Below are 17,406 nucleotides of genomic sequence, written 5' to 3'. Positions count from 1 at the left end.
GTGAATAATAATGTGGAAAAAACAACTCTTACAAAATACATGACCATTAGAAAAATGCAAAATATCTACAAATATGAGTCGGGAAAACATTTTCAGGAGGTTTTTTCACAAAAGAAATAAGAACATGATTCAGTGATGATCTTTCGATATCAAGAAGAGCTCATCCTGCAAAAACTGAATCATGGATGCAACAAGTTGATGATTTTATCAATCCTGTGTTGCATATTAGAGCACATAGTGACCTGTAGTGACCCCACGGAGGAATGCCACAGACCCCTGCTTTGCTTTGCAGTGTAGGATTAAAAACATAATATTCTGGAGTTTAAAAAAAAAAAAATTGTTCTTTATAATCAAAGATTCTGAAGAGTTTAACTTGATTGTTTCGATGGCAGAGAAGCTGAATGAGCAGATAGTAGAAAAGAAAAATCTCATTTATTTGACAAGATTATCCAGAGTTATCTCACTACTCAATCCAGACTTGCCCCACAGGTGATGTTGTCGATGGAGGTACCACACACACAGCAGGGAGCCTCAGAACCAGAGCAGAACTCTGCAGAGGAAAAGTCGCAAGATAATGTGAGGAAGTCTTTTCATTGATGTATTTATTTATTGTTGAGATCTTTTTTTTCTTTAAGGACAGAGCTAAAGCTCAGAGTTCCTCGCCCACGAGTGGGGCGCCGTCCTACTCCTCTATTTTATCTGCGGTTCTTCAGTCTAGGCCTCCCTCATGTCTGGACTCTGATACTGAACCAGGACCACCCAGACTTGAACGTCTGCAGACGGAGCTGCGAGATCTGAGGAGCCAGTTTGAACAGATGAAGAGTCAACACAAGTAGGAAAGATCGGATTGTCTTTTTCTGAAAATATTCTTTTGTCCCATTAATGCTTTAAACCCTTGTGTTATCTCAGGTTCAAGGTAGCAACACAAGGGATACCTCAATCATATTTGTTTTCGGGCCCTCTGGTCACCTTGACCCTGAGATAATACAAGGGTTAAATACTCCAGTACTTTGGTACCTAAATATCATCATATAAGCTTTATCATGGAGTTCTTTAACTCCATTTCAATACATTTTTACTTCATATTTAATACGTATTAAACATTTACAGAGGCAACCCCTAATATTTGGATTTAAAAATAAAAAAAATTCTACCTTGGGTATGTCAGCTAGTAAATATATATTTTAAGTGTCATTAGGCATTTGGTAAAATCTGTAGTGAAAGATAAAAGAATAAAATACATTTCAACCAATTATTGTGTCTTCAGCAAAGAAATCAAACTCCTTATGAACGAACTTGACGAGGAGAAAAGAATCCGCTTGACCTTACAGGTGAGTCGTAACTTCTGCAGTATTTCAGAAGTTTGTACATTTGCTCACTAATCAAAATTAACACTATAGATTAAATTTACTTTCAATTTTGTTTCAGATGGAGATTCAGCGTATGAAGAAGCACATGTCCAAGTGAAGGTCTGGACAGTTCCTAATGTGTTGCTGTACCTTTGGGTTAAATATTTTTTTGTTTTTTTTATTCTTCACAAGTTTTAAGGTGTCAAAAAGTGAATTTTTTTTCTATTAAGTGTCATTTTAAAATAAATTAAAGGCGTGATACTATTGACGTGTATTTGCGATGACGCTCAGTTAAACCTCAGAAGGTTCTGTCAGTCAACTGCCAGTCCTACGTTCATTCCTCAGTCATCACTTCCTCTCAGAAATGGTCATCTTCACAGGGAATAGGTTTGAATGTGACTTCTTCCTTTTCCACCAGGACGATATCATATCGACACAGAGGCCTGAAAAGCACATCAGTGATGAATGTTTTGCTAGATTTGATTGAATTGAGGACGATCAAAAAGTGTCTCACCTGCTATGCTGGTCAAGATTTGTCAAGCGAAGTCGGAGAATCCTGAGTTTGTATGTGGGTTGGAAAACGTTGCCGGTGTAAAAAATGAGCGACACCTTCTCCACAGACTGCATGTTTTTGTCAAACTGGGCAAATAAATGACTTTCGCTGAATTTCTTGAACTCCGACGCTCGACTGAAATGACATTGAGACAAGAATAAATAAACATAATGTATATGAAATTCTTTATTCTTATCATATTCATATTTGACGGCCCAACACCCTGGTTCAAATGTTGATCCTTCAAGTGTGATTGCCTGGAATTATCTAAATGACGGTGTGTTTACCTTCATAAATACATACATACTGCATATATCATGAAACAAAGATTGAAAGATTGAAAGATTTAAAACATGCAACGTACTGGTCGATAGTTGCAACTGCCGTTTCTTTGTCACCATGTAGTTTGACGGTGATGTACCCCCAACGAACCTCCTCATTCCAGATCACCACGTCCACCCTGTAGTTAGTCACTAAACAGAAATAGGTAAAAATATGATTCTTTTTAACATCAACAATTTTTTTTTATTTCTTTGAGTTATCTACATCAAATGTTATTGGCGTAATTGTTGGCCTTCCCTTCTCTGTTAACAGGGTTGGTCAATCAATTCATCGTAGTTCAATCTCATCTTATCCTTTATATCAATTAACAGTGCATTAGTAAGTTTTATACAATCTTACATGTTTGTTTTTTTTAATAAATAATACACGTAAAATTGTAGAATATGCAACTGTAACCATATCAAACTGTGTTTGACTTCAATCAAAGCATTTAACTGTAATCAAACCATTATCAACTGTATTTGAACACTGTGGTGTGCAGTACAGGAGCACCTCAGGGGACAGTACTGGCCCCTCTCCTCTTCACCATCTACACTTCAGACTTCTTCTACAACTCAGAGCTGAGTCTCGTCCAGAAGTATGCTCACGACACTGCCATTGTTGGATGCATCAGGGACAACAGCGAAGACAAGTATAGGAGTCGGATACGTGACTTTGTGGACTGGAGTGAGAGGAACAATTGCAGCTGAACACCTCAAAGACCAAGGAGCTGGTCTTGGACTTGGGGAGGTCCAGAACAAAGCCACGTCCAGTGTCCATCAGAGACGACCAGTTGGAGATAGTTGACAACTATAAGTAGGTGTGTGGCTGGACAGTAAACTGGACTGGTCCTGCAACACAGACCATGTATATAAGAAAGTTCAGAGTAGAATGTACTTTCTGAGGAGGCTTCGATCATTTAACATCTGCAAGAAGCTCCTCTGCATGTTCTACCAGTCTGTGGTGGCCAGTTTCCTGTTCTATACTGTGGTGTGTTGGGGTGGAAATGTGTCCAAGAGGAGTGTCAACAGGTTGGACAGGTTGATCAGAAAGGCCGGCTCTGTGGTTGGCATGAAGCTGGACTCACTGAGAGGAGATCACTGAACAAACTACTGTCCATCACGGATGATGACAGTCATCCTCTGAACACTGTCATCAGTGAGCAGAGAAGCAGAATGAGTGCACGAATGCTCCTTCCCAGGTGCAACACTAATAGACTCAGGGACTCATTCATTCCTCGGGCTATTAAATTGTACAATTCTAGTTCGGGGGCAGGAGTGGAGTGAAAGTATCTGGATGTTCTGTTCTATGTTAGTCTTTGTATCCTTTGTCTCTGTTGTTTTTCTTTGATCTATGTTCTTTGTCTTTATCTTTAGACTTAGATTGTGTCATCTTGTTCTTTCCCTTATGTTCTTGTTCTTGTTCTGAGTTCTTATTTTATTTTGATTTATTTTTGATTTTTTATAAAAAATTGCTGTATGTATTGGCTATTGGAAAAAAACAATTTCAATAAAGTTTTTACCTTACCTTAATTTAAATACTTTAAACTGTAATCAAACCATTTTTAAACTGTAATCCAACCATATTAAACTCTTATCAAACCATTATCAACTGAATTTAAATACTTTTAACTTTAATCAAACCATTGTTAAACTGTAATCCAACCATATTCAACTGTGATCAAAAATGTATCAACTGTATTTAAATACTTTAAATTGTAATCAAACCATTATCAACTGAATTTAAATACTTTAAACTGTAATCAAACCATTTTTAAACTGTAATCCAACCATATTAAACTGTAATCAAACCATTATCAACTGAATTTAAATACTTTAAACTGTAATCAAACCATTTTTTAAACTGTAATCCAACCATATTAAACTGTAATCAAACCATTATCAACTGAATTTAAATACTTTAAACTGTAATCAAACCATTTTTTAAACTGTAATCCAACCATATTAAACTGTTATCAAACCATTATCAACTGAATTTAAATACTTTAACTTTAATCAAACCATTGTTAAACTGTTATCCAACCATATTAAACTGTAATCAAACCATTATCAACTGAATTTAATTTTTTTTAACTTTAATCAAACCATTTTTAAACTGTAATCCAACCATATTCAACTGTGATCAAAAATGTATCAACTGTATTTAAATACTTTAAATTGTAATTAAACAATTATCAACTGTATTTAAATACTTTAAACTGTAATCAAACCATTTTTAAACTGTAATCCAACCATATCCAACTGTGATCAAAAATGTATCAACTGTATTTAAATACTTTAAACTGTAACTTTATAATTTTCAACTGTAATCAAACCATTTTTTAAAACTGTAATCAAACATTTATAATGTAATCAAACCATTTTGTAAGTGCAATCAAACTATTTTAACTGTAATTAAATCATTTTTAACTGTAATTAAACAATTTCCAACTGGAATCAAACAATTTTCAGCTGTTTTTTAAGATTCTAAAAGCTAACGTTTCTTCCTCCTTCTGTCCCAAACCACGTCACAGTTGTTTTGTTGCTATGACAGGAGCATAGTGGCGCCAAGTCTGCATTCAAAGAATGAACATCTGCTGGGAGAGGCAGAGTGACCTGCAATTTAAGGGTGCAGAGATTAGCCGATCGAATTCCACCGCAGAACACGGTATCTGAAGCTCTGGAGGAGGCTTCTGGGAAATGTGAGAAAAAAGCTGAATGGGACGGATATCTTCGCCTACTTCATGCACTCCAGCATTCCTGCAAGCATGACAGCGAGCTGATCCTGCAATAAGGGTCTTTCTGCACTTCTGAAATGAGTAGTCAACTCAGGCCGAGAGACGGGTTGCTGCGACAACAGCGCCGGATGGTGCATGATGTAGCTTCATTGGAATCCCAGACACAAATGAATAGACCACAGCCCTGGTGAAGAGTGATTATTGGCCAGGGCTGGACCAGGACATTAAAGAATGGCGCCAGCAACGACATCGTTGAGCCCTGGCCAGGAGAACCAAACCAAAGGTCCGAGCGCCCATGGGTCATCGTGGACAGTGGCAGGTGGAAAGACATGGTCTAGAGGCACAGGAACTCCTGACAGGGTGTACCTGCGAGACTAAGAAATGCCTGAGGTTAAACCCTTTTTGAGGTGGTGAGACTGCCCGGAACTGGTTTTACCCTGGTTCACTCGGTGGGCCCAGTGGATGATCGGGATGTACTTGAGTGAGGCAGGTACCCGGTAGAATGATTTCCATTCATCGCTGGGTCGCTGATAACCATTGGAGGAGGAGGGGAAGCATGTAACATGCAACTACAGTAAATCTGGACCAATCACAGTCAGGGTACTTGGTTCCACTGGGGACGCAACTTGATGTGCATTAGCAGCAGTTCCCCTTCGAGGAGGACTCTCAGCTTGTTACGGTTACAATGAGAACATGAGCAGCTGAGGAGGACAGCATCATACTTTTGTGACACTTACTGCAGAACGGTGGTTTTCTGTTGGTGGTGAAATACGCCCTCGTTTGCCCTTGTTGTATGATGACGTCTTTCCACTTTGTGACGTCATAACCTGGATTATATAGAACAAAAAAGGAAGTTTGTAACTGCGACGATAGAAGTAACGTATCTTCAGGAAAGTCAACACACCGAAGACGGGACAACCAGCGGCACCAAACTGATCGCAGGTCAGACACCTGCCCTCCAGGTAGTCTTCGTAGGAGGCGCAGGGGCGCGCGCGGCTGCGGCAGGTGTGCACCACTGACTCGCGGTAGAGAAACACGGACCTCTGGTGGTCGCACTTGACGAAGGAGTTGACTGCACGGGTCACAGAGAGGTGTGTCAGTGACGCTTCAGGTGAAGGTGAGCAAAGACTCGTACCTGCGAAGAGGAACCTGCTGCAGCCGGGCTGGTCTGTGCCTCCGTTGGCGTAGAAGTCGATGTGACCCAGAGGTTCTCTGATCCCCAGACCTGGACAACAGTAGAGCTCAGTGTGGTTCTCTTTTTGAGGGGACGTTAGAAACTCTGGTACCATCGATATCCGTGTGGAGAACATCTACGAACTGAGCGTCTGACGGGTCGAGTCTCTCTTCTGGAGGAGTCCCGGTGAAGGAAGGTCCTGCTGGATCCAGAGCTGCAGAACATCCAGTTACACCACGTGATCTGGACCCGGTAAATACTAGTTCTTCAGATTGTATTCATCTATGGGCCCAGATTATAAATACTGTTGTATAATAATATAAGAAGTTTAAATTAACATAAAACATAAAACGATATTGAATGAAAAGATCAAGCTTAAATTTGAGTATGTACATGTAAAAGCATAGTTTATTGCAAACACAAGAAACACTTGATGGTAAAGTTTAAATAACAAGTTATATTATTTAACAGAATAAAAAAAGTGTGTAGACAAAATTAGAAAAACGAATTAAAATGTATTTTTACTTAAATTTAAATGAGACTTTGAAATAATGTTCGATTATAAAACTAAGTCAAAACTGTGAGAAAATTTAAACTATACCAAATATTGGACAAACATAGAAAAAAATAATTGAATTATTAGGAACAAGTTAAATTATACTTTGTAAGAAAATGTTAAGAACAGACTCTGAGTAAAACCACATACCTGATGAGGTAGAAATGATTCTTGCAGCATTTATATTCAGGATTTCATGTTCTTCATCACTATTTTAAGTCACGCTCATATTAATTAAGTGGTTTTATTTTACCATTTGATTGAGTTGTTGAAGTTCACATTTAATATCGCAATAAAATACTATGTACATAAATTGTTTGTGCGAAATATTTCTAGACGTTGACCTACTTCCTAAATGTTCAGTTTCTGTCCACAAGCACAATGTTAAAATTACATATGAAACAAATTTTTGAATATTGGTATTATTGAAAAAAAATCTAATCAGATATGAACGTGAAAAAGAAAGACTAATGATATTGAATATATGTATTAACTTGTAGTCTTGTCTGGTCATTAGAACTCAGAAGTGATCCACACCTGTTATTCTTCCAATCGACCCGTTCAGTTCTGCACCAACAAATCCTGATATGTGAGCACCAAGACTGATTCCAATCATGTGGATGTCATTCATGGAGGCGCCATGTTTCTGAAAAAATGAAAAAAAATGTGTTCGCTCAAATTGAATTTATCCGTGTTCACGTCCGTTACCTGCATAGTTCTGATGAAGCCTGTGAGGTTCTCTGCCGCCTTGTGTGTGTTCTCCACAGCTTTAAAATAATTTAGATTCGTAGCTCCATAGTTCCAGTCCACCACAATGATGTTATGGTCTTCCTGGGTCAACAGCTGCTCCGTGAGGTTCTTCATCCAGACTGGTGGACTTCCAGTGGGCCTGAAGCCATGCAGAATGAAGGTGGTGGGCCTGGACAGGTTGAAGTGAGGCTGTGCGGACAGGTTTGTGTGTGAGAGGAGGACTCCACACTTTACGTTGTCTCGGGTGTACAGCAGCAGCTTCACTCTCAAGTTGGTTCCGATGATCGCGTGGGCTAAGTTAAGTTTGGTGAAATCCTGACAAACGTGTGCTGGAGACAGAAATAATATGATGAGGAGGGAAGCTCTGACAGCAGTGAAGGAGTCAGTGTGTAAATAAATATTTCAATAGTGTTCAGATAAGCTGAAATGATATATATATGTTTTCAATAGTTTAAAGACATTATAAAAGCAGAAGTTGTGGTGAAGAGCGATGTGTTTTTTCATGTGAGTGTGTTGTTGTCATCTATCTTGAGTGTTGCAAACTTGACAAGCAGATGAATTAAACCACCATTAGCAATCTGGAAAAGTACAGTGAGTGCGCAGATCAATACTTTATATTTGATTATCATAAACAGTCTAATTCAAACAAGCACATGGGGACCACTTGGAAGTTTTTCCTTAAACTGCTCACACAATTCAGTTCCCTCAGGTAGATCTAAATATCATTTAGAGAAGAAAGAGACAGGGGGAGAGATTATTCTTTTCTAAACCGGTTTCAGGTTCAAAGAAAGCTTCAATAAACTGTTTGTAATTGTGCTTGAGACAAATAAATATTATCTTATCTTTCTTTAAGCCAGGAAAGATTTTAATAATGTGATCATGGAATTTTTTCACCGTTAACAAGTGTAAATAGCATGTAAGCTTGTTGACAGATTCCCTCTAAGTCCTTTTTCAAACGCTTCATCAAGCAGCTGCAATACTTATCTACACAAACATGGATTGAAAAAAATTAGAATAACAATTATTGACAGTTAACATTTCTCCAGAGGGTCCAAACCAATATGTTTATGAGTACATATCGAATTTAACTTTAATCATAAATATCTAGTATTTTTTTTTTATTCCCGTTATAGATCCTATGTCACTAGTTCAGTTCAAAGAAGCTTGTGTTTTTTAAGGTGTCATCTGTGGTGCACATATATAACCGTGAGAGCTTTAATTCAAGTGCTTGATCTTGATACGTAAATCATTTTTGATATGTTGCTCTTGGCTCCACAGTTTTATGTGAATTGTGCCTGCGGTCTGCAGCTATATTCCTCCTGCGTTATCCACCTTTCATATGTTTAAGATGAGATCTTATCAGCGTGTCTTTGAGTGACATGACTTTTTTAGAATTACCTCATCCATCATTTGAGGGAGCAGGGATCTGCTGGAGATGCTATTAGATGTGCTTCTAGAACAGACTCTGAGTAAAACCACATACCTGATGAGGTAGAAATAATTCTTGCAGATTGCAGCATTTATATTCAGGATTTCATATTGTTCATCACTATTTTAAGTCACACTCATATTAATTAAGTGGTTTTATTTTACCATTTGATTTGAGTTGTTGAAGTTCACATTTAATATTGGAAAAAAAATACTATGTACATAAATTGTTTGTGCGAAATATTTCTAGACGTTGACCTACTTCCTCTGTCTGTGAAATGTTCAGTTTCTGTCCACAAGCACATGAGTGTGGTTGATATGATGACGAGTGGTCATGTTGTTGTCAGCTTCTGTCGCATGTCATGGTTTTATCAAGGGAACCACACTTCCCACACTCCAACGAATGCTACTAAAATATCATCCTGCTCTTCGTTGCTCATCCCATGATACCAGCTTAGTTGTAAAAGTGATGACAAGATTCTCTAATATCCACAGATGTTAAAAAGAACCTCAACATTGAAACCGTTGACAGGTTGAATAAAAATCATTGATCGAAACTAACGAGAAGTTTACTCTTGACATCATTGTAAATGGGCCACCAAAGAAATATATATCTGTATAAAAGAGCATCAATTAAAAACAAGATTTTTAAAAGTTTTGCATCTTACCGTTGCTTGTCTGCGCTGCTATCAGCAGCATTACTGTCAGAATGAGCCACTGGAACATGACTGAGAGAACTGAGAAATACCAAACACAACCTCATTATTTGAGTTCTGTCAGATTTGTGTTCTTCAGAGTGATATCATTGTGCTTAGTCTTACCTTACTCCGATTGTGTCTTCTAGCTGTGTGTCAGAGCCTCCTGCCAGCTTCGTGTGTGTGCCTGCACATATTTGAGCACCGTGATCTTCAGGAAGTGTGAGCAGGAAGAGCTGAGCAGCAGCACTCCCACTCCAGACCACACCCCTGCCCTCAGGTCAGAGTCTCCAGGTAGGAATTGCTATGAACTTAGTTTCTGTGGCAGCAAACTGGTTTAGCAGCTGCTCTGACAAAACACTGAAACCAGTGCTGTGTATGCATGAGTGAATTGATAGATTTGTGCATTTAGATACCGCAACAGACCAGGTCAAAATGATCAGTGGAGTTAGCGAAGAAGAGATTAAGGCTATAGGCAGGTAGACGGACAGAAGTTGGGTGACTGGCGCAGATTAATTAGGGTGCACGTGACTTATCCTGGTTGCAAAAGAAAATGTATTCATTTCAAATGCCTTTTAAAAAAGCAGATTTATAGTGCATAACTTATAAAACCGATAGTTGCAGAACATTTTGGGATTTAGTAGAATGTGCTAATCAGCAAAAAGTTTTTTGTTTCGCTTGCAGGTCAGGGGGGAGCAAACTTATTACCTTTCTGTGTGGAGTTTGTATGTTCTCCCCATGTTGCATGGGTTTACTCCAGGTACTCTGGTTTCCTCCCACAGTCCAATAACATACAGAGGTTGATTGAGAACTTCGGGAAACTCTCCTTAAAAATGTGTGTGTGTGTGAATGGTTGTGTCCATTTGTGTGTCCTGCGACAGACTGGTGTCCTGTCCAGGGTTTCCCACGCATTAGCCAGGTTACTGGGATAGGCTCCAGCCCCCCATAAAAACTCCCTTAAGGGATCAACCAGTAAAGAAAATGAACGAATGAATAGAATGGGCTAGTATAATGTGATGAACCATATAATATAATAATCATTTATTATCACCATAAATCCCTGGTCGTCTGTGGCCCACAACCCTGCTTTTGATTCGCTGTTGTAAAGTATCTTACAGATAAATTACTAAACAGACAACCATTAAAATGTATGTTCTGTAGAAACAGAAAAAAGCGATGCAAGCCCAACTTCCATGATCAAGACACAGATACATTTTAATTTGAGCTAGTTCAGAGAATGTTAATGAATCCAACATGCAGCCATTTATCTATTTATAAATAAATAATTCAGGTCCCATTAGCCAGGGTACCCATATTCAAAAACCAGATCATTAAATGTACCTGTCAGTGCTCTTATGAGAATGTAGATAGTACAGTGGACACACATTACATAACAGTGTCCTCAGGTCCACAAGCTACACCCGAATTTAAAAAAAAGAGTTGTGCGTTTGCTTCTGCACAGGAACACTCTTACACAGCATTGATGACAAGTATCATATCCTTGGGAGAAGCTTGAACTTTGCCCACCACAGGCTTCTGTCATCAGGGTAAGACAGATACTTAAACTGTGTGAGGTTTGGAAGTCAATCTTCTGCAGTCGACTGTCCAGTGGGAAGCCGAGGAAGTCAGAGAGATGTCCAGGAAGAGACGGAACCGAGGCAACAATGCTCAACAACAAGCTACACCGAGTCAAACAAGACTTCCACAGAAGGTAGAAGCTCTGATTTTTTTTTTTACCATAGTGAGTATTATGGTCATATACTCGCCCTCCTGCTGTGAGGGTCACTAAAGCTGTCATTTTTGAGCCACTAAATAAATCAGAAAATAATTATATAATTATTAATATTTGTTTATCTTAAACAGTTTTTCATGAACATTTTTTTACACAAAACATTATCCCCCCCCCCCTCCCATGAACTTTTGTTATAACAATATTATTTAATTTTAATCTTGAGCCGCTTAAAACCATAAATTGTTATATATACACTATTGTTGTTGCATCATTACTCATTTATTCAAAGGTCAATACTGGCAACTTTTGACAGTAACAGTGATTCCATCGCATGCATTGTTTGTCTATCGTATAAAATGTTATTAATTACAGTGCAAAAAAATGTTCATTTCACAACATCTCATTAACTACGGCCATAAAGTTCACTATCAATTTATATCAATCCAGAACAAGTCCTTGGAAATGTAACATTTATTGACAAAACTTGTTTTCTCCTTTAAACCACTTCAAGTTTTTTTTGGTAAAAAAAAAAACTTCAATGCTTTGACCACCACAATAACATAATGTTCATATCGACATAAACAAGAATTCTTGAACACAAAATAAAGCTACACTTTTGTAGACTCTTCATGGTTCAAAGTTCATCTTACGTCACATCACGCCAGATAAAGTTGAGTTTAAGAACAAAGACAAAGTCCATCAGATTGAGTTGTGTGGCACTTCCGCATATTGAGATGTATTGGAATCATCGTTTCATCAAAAATATTGTGCTTTTTAATGTGTTTGTAACAAAAAACAAATGTGAATTTATTTGTTATAGGGGATTTTTGTTAATGAACATATCCTTTTATTTTACAAAAATGTTGTATATTTCCCTCACATTGGTCTGGTGCCAGGAACACAGGCAAGGGCGTCAAAAGCCACCAAGGATCATACATTTTTAACACAGTCCAAATGATGTGCCAATCAAAGGGTCAATTTACTATATAATAGTCAACATATTGAATTCCTATTACAGGGATAGTATTTGAGTAAATCTTCTCCGTGGTTAGCATTGTTATTGCTCAAATGTACTCTGACCTTTTCATCATTAAGCAAAAATATACACTTATATAATACATTTAATTTAGTTTTTTGCATGTTGCAGGATAGTATTCTAGCTAGCTACATTATGAAGTCTGATCGAATTTCAGTGTGCTTTTATGTATTCAAGAGAAAACATGCTCAGGTTTACAGGTTCTGATGAAGAGAACCATTATGGATGTCTGATTCTGTTTTTGCACTTGTACCCAGGCTCGTACCCAGGCTCTGAAAGCTCCTGCGGTGTTTGCCAAATCAAAAGGTTTCGAGACCGATATCCCTCATGAGAAACTGACAATCGCTCAAGCCAAGAGAGGAACTCCAGGTTTGTATTTTATCCACCTTCTTCATACACATAGAATTCCATCCATCAACATGTGATGCTCTGACATATATAATAAGAAAGAGACTCAAGTTTCTTTTTTTTAACTATTTGGATGGGATTTGATCTTATTCGAAACTACTTAGAAAACGTGATCATGAAACGTGATCATGAAAATGATAAATGCTGTGGTCACTACACATTTAAATGAATACTACACTAAATTTACATTTGTGTACCAACTAAAATCGAGAAAAAGCTAAGTTTCAAAGCTAGCATTAGCGAAAGCCAAGTGCTAATGGCTTAGCATTTAGCTAGGTTAATTGCTAAGTCTTTATCAAGAACTGATCGGTCATAAAAAAGGGGAGTGATATTTGAGAAGAAAATCGTATCTAGTAAAAAGTGTTGTATAAAATAATTAAATGGGACTGTGTGAACCATCTAATGATAATAATGCTTTAAGCTGTTCATCTTTAAGAGAAATCACTGTAACTTAAGTATTAGCTGAATGTGTGAGCCCACTGTTGAAAAAAATCAAAATCATATCATCTGATGAATACTACGTTTTATTTAGTTTCAAGCTTGAGTGTTGAAGTTCCAAGTAGAATTTCTATTTTTATTATTAATTAATATCTATTTGAATGTTTGTTTTGCAGCTAATCGACCAGTCAGGGTTTATGCTGATGGAATCTTCGATCTATTCCACTCCGGTCATGCTCGTGCACTGATGCAGGCCAAAAATGTCTTTCCCAACACTCACCTTATCGTGGGAGGTAAAGTTCAACAAACACTAAGTTCCATTTATTAAAACTTTGTTCGAGTAGTAAACTAGAAAACTGTGTTTTCAGTCTGCAGTGATGAACTGACACATAAGCTGAAAGGCTTCACTGTGATGTCTGAGGACGAGCGATACGATGCGCTGAGACACTGTCGCTATGTGGACGAGGTCGTCCGTGACGCCCCCTGGACACTCACAACTGACTTCCTCAAGAAACATAAGGTCAAAGTTTAAGCGTCAACCAACGTATTATAACATGGCAACCCATAATAAATAAAATAAAATAGAAAGAAAAGATTTTAGAATAGATAAGCCCTCTATTTAAGAATGTATTTAAAAAACATTTTATATAATTTAATTTAATATATACTTAGTAGATAAACAAAATAACATTTCTCATGTAAGAAAAATATTTGTTTAATTACGTATTAAATTGACATCAATATTTATTAAACACCAGTATTGAGGTATACAAGGAAAATATGAAACGTCACAAAGAAAGAAGACAAACAAAACTAGAAGTTAATAGACAATGAACATGCATGTTAATAGTATTATGTTCAATAAACATTGAACTGAAGCTGTAACTTCACAGCTGATCTTTGATGTTTTTCATCGCTCAGATAGATTTTGTGGCCCACGACGATATCCCTTACAGCTCTGCTGGGTCAGAGGACGTCTACAAACACATAAAGGAAGCAGGTACAACTTTTTTAAACCTTGGATTCCTTTCTCCCTAGCCTGAGTCATAGACAATACTCATTGTGCTCACAGGAATGTTTGTAGCCACCGAGAGAACAGAAGGTATCTCCACATCAGACTTGATCACTCGCATCGTACGAAACTACGACATCTATGTCCGACGGAACCTGCAAAGAGGCTACACGGCTCAGGAGCTGAATGTTGGGTTCATTAATGTGAGTTATACTTATTGTGGCTCTCAGAGGGGATCATTGAACTTTGCTTTGTGTTTTCAAAATAGTAAATACATGTACAATGTTTTACATATTCTTATCTCGAAACGTCATACATGACTCATACATGTTATTTATTTATTAAGTTAAAGCCCAAAGAAACACTTGCTCACTTGCTCACTGATCCAACGACCTTGCTGTTAAACTATTGCTGCTTTGTCTTCTTATTTTGGACAGGAGAAGAAGTACAGACTCCAGAATCAAGTAGATAAAATGAAGGAAACAGTCCGCACAGTGGAGGAGAAGTCCAAACACTTTGTGTACCGAGTAGAAGAGAAGAGTCAAGACCTGATTCACAAGTGGGAGGAAAAGTCAAGAGAATTCATTGGAAACTTCCTGGAACTTTTTGGACCGGACGGAGCATGGGTGTGTTTATATACAATATTTTCACATTTTTATTTCAGCTATATTTAGGTTATAGACGATAATATTTCCTTCAGTATATAATGCACAGCCATTATGTTTTAGCTGCTTTAATGGGTTTGGTGTTTCTGAAATTGAACAATAACTGCTTTTAAGATATCCAGACAAAATACTGTCAGGATCCACAAAATGTCTTGCACTGGCTCTCCCCTGGGCTGTGTGCTGAGCCCCCTCCTGTTGGAGCTACTGTCAAACAAATGCTTTGCCACGAAGCAAGTTGGCAGCTGGGCCACATCAATATGTTGTCCTAATTCACTGCAAATCGGAGCAGCAGCTGTAGTAGTGGAATGTAGTCACAAATATGTGGATGCCTATCTCAGCTAAGACCTCACATAGAGCACCAACACATCCTTCCTGGTCAGAAAGGTTTACAATTATCATGAGATTGAGGAGATTTGGCCTCGAAAGTTCAGTCTTCTACAGCAGTGCGCTGCTGGGCTCCTGCATCAATATGTGGCATGACAGTTGCTCAATAGCAGAGAAGAAGAAGATCATGACCATCTACAGTTCCAGGGGAAGGAGAGAAAGCAATACCTTCTCTTTCTTCTGGGAGGAGGTTGTGGAGCAACCAGAGTAGAATCACTAGACCATGGAAAAGCTTCTTTCTCACGGCTGTCAGACTGTAACTGTGGTCCTGCTGTTTACAGGACACATTATTTATGACAGTACTCCTTATTTTATTGTTACTGAGCGACAATAACAAATGTTACTGTAAATAGAATGATATTTTTAAATCCTTGTTTTCTTGCTCTCTTTACAAAAAGAAGAGATCAAAAAAACAGTACAAGTGAAACAAAATACTCAAGTGTAGATTTAAGAGACAATAAACTTTTCCCGTGCAAAACACGTGAACCTATTTACACAGCTTGATCTGTTGACCACACTGACAGATGAAGAACAAATATTTGAAGTTTGCAAATATCATGTCTTCATATTGCATATCTGAGACCCTTGTTTGTTTCAGTTAGAGGCCAACTATTTAATTATTTTTTTTTGTCCAGCATGCGATTCAGGAGCGGAGTGGAAAAATGCTGCAGGCCTTATCGCCGTACCCGTCCCCGCGAGGGTCTCCCAGTAGTAGTCCCACGAGGCAGCGATCAGTGAGCCCCGACTCCTCAATGTACTCTGCGAGCAACTCGCCATCTTCACTGTCTCCCACCTCCACCCCCGCGCCCCGATCACGGCGAAAGAAGGGCCGCCGTGCATCTTTCAAGGCTGCGGCGAAATATACTGGACACCTGCAGTGAAGACATCAGATCTCATCAAAATGAGCAAAATAATTCTGAAATCCTGAAATCACAAAATAAGACTACAGAGCAGTGGCTTCTTTGGAATGAAAAGTTGAGAGTGGGAACTATACAGTGACGTGAGGGTTCATGAGGCACATTTACAATTGTAAGAATTAAAAAAAACATCTTATTTCACCATTCATCCAACAGCATGCAACTTTGCTTCATATCAGCATTCCTCTTGTAACTTTCACCTACACAAACCTGCTACAAAAATGTTTCTTGTGTCTAATTCACATTTAGGGGTAAACATATAAAAGTATAGAGATGTGTACAGAACACATTTAATTTGGACCTTCAGTAAAAGTGTAAGTTATTTTATCACACTTTAAATTACGGTGCTTTAATCACTTTTTTTTTATAAAGGTTTATTGTAAATAATTAAACATGTATAAAGAATTTCTCAAAAATGCCACTCACCAGTGTTGTTGGTTTATTGAATCAAAAGGTTGCATGTCAATTACACTTTTATTTCTGCAAAGTTGTTAATATCCGTCTGTCTGAATTCAATGTTAAAATCCAACAGCAGATGAGGTCACAAATGTTTCATTTCTAATTGATGTTAAATGTTATTGGTTTGTTTTCACTTGTTTAGTTTCGATGGCTGGCAACAAGTAAGCTTAGTTCTCAAATTAGCCTTCTCCATGTGCATTGAGGGCAAAAGTCTTTGGAGGATTAAGATAAATGTTTATAACAGAATTGACTTAGTAACATAACTTGCCTTAATTTAATAAGTTATTCTCAATTAAATATGATTGATAGCTTATTGCTCTATAAAAAATGACGAATTCTATGGTCTTGAAAAGCGCTCTATAAATACGAATTACTTACTTACTTACAATTATTTTGTTTGCATAGTGTTCCACAGCGTCATCTAGTGGTGAACAGCCCCGACTACATTTGTAAAGACGCCACTGATAAAGAGGTTTTACACGTGCAAATAATATTTTTGAAACGGCTTTAGTGGTTTAAGTAATAAAAATACAGCTTTTCAAATATTGTGTATTTAAATTACAAACTATCAAATTACACTTATCGTTTAGGATAAGTCTCACTTTCAGCCATCCCATTTCATATGATGCTTCATGGTGATTTTATAATGATTAATTATAGTATATATTATATTATTATATTATAGTATATTATAGAGTCTCAAAACTGTTCTGTCACATCATATATTTTTTTTTTATTAAAAAATTAATCAGGAACTAATTCAAGTTCAAAGGTAAATTGTGTTTAATGAAT

At 37.6% G+C, this 17,406-nt stretch overlaps 2 protein-coding genes across 4 annotated transcripts; one reads left to right on the top strand and one right to left on the bottom strand.

The window, feature by feature from the left end:
- Positions 1-846: 846 nt before the first annotated feature.
- LOC148066825 (lipase member H-like) lies at positions 847-9,786 on the bottom strand. The gene is made up of 11 exons (XM_087806926.1): positions 9,690-9,786; positions 9,537-9,605; positions 7,399-7,769; positions 7,228-7,336; positions 6,247-6,348; positions 6,096-6,185; positions 5,865-6,032; positions 5,698-5,787; positions 2,267-2,375; positions 1,864-2,037; positions 847-1,792 (listed from the first exon to the last, which is right to left on the bottom strand). The coding sequence occupies exons 2-11, from the start codon at positions 9,592-9,594 to the stop codon at positions 1,708-1,710; spliced, it is 1,356 nt and encodes a 451-aa protein (XP_087663052.1). The 5' UTR covers positions 9,595-9,605; positions 9,690-9,786; the 3' UTR covers positions 847-1,707.
- Positions 9,759-16,580, top strand: LOC148066824 (choline-phosphate cytidylyltransferase B-like). 3 transcript variants are annotated; one of them, XM_087806929.1, is made up of 10 exons: positions 9,759-9,843; positions 11,026-11,110; positions 11,161-11,274; positions 12,589-12,700; positions 13,354-13,470; positions 13,546-13,697; positions 14,099-14,177; positions 14,250-14,392; positions 14,627-14,815; positions 15,874-16,580. In XM_087806929.1, the coding sequence occupies exons 3-10, from the start codon at positions 11,197-11,199 to the stop codon at positions 16,117-16,119; spliced, it is 1,116 nt and encodes a 371-aa protein (XP_087663055.1). In that variant the 5' UTR covers positions 9,759-9,843; positions 11,026-11,110; positions 11,161-11,196; the 3' UTR covers positions 16,120-16,580. The 3 variants fall into 3 exon arrangements, with proteins under 3 accessions (XP_087663055.1, XP_087663054.1, XP_087663053.1); XM_087806928.1 differs by having other exon boundaries at positions 9,768-9,857; positions 11,173-11,274; XM_087806927.1 differs by having other exon boundaries at positions 9,768-9,857.
- The last annotated feature ends 826 nt before the right edge of the window (positions 16,581-17,406 follow it).

This window comes from Callionymus lyra, chromosome 14 (genome assembly GCF_982586985.1).
Source record: "Callionymus lyra chromosome 14, fCalLyr1.hap1.1, whole genome shotgun sequence".
NCBI lineage: Eukaryota > Metazoa > Chordata > Actinopteri > Syngnathiformes > Callionymidae > Callionymus > Callionymus lyra.
Note: the sequence above shows the minus strand (reverse complement) of the source record. Positions and strands in the feature narration are given on the sequence as shown.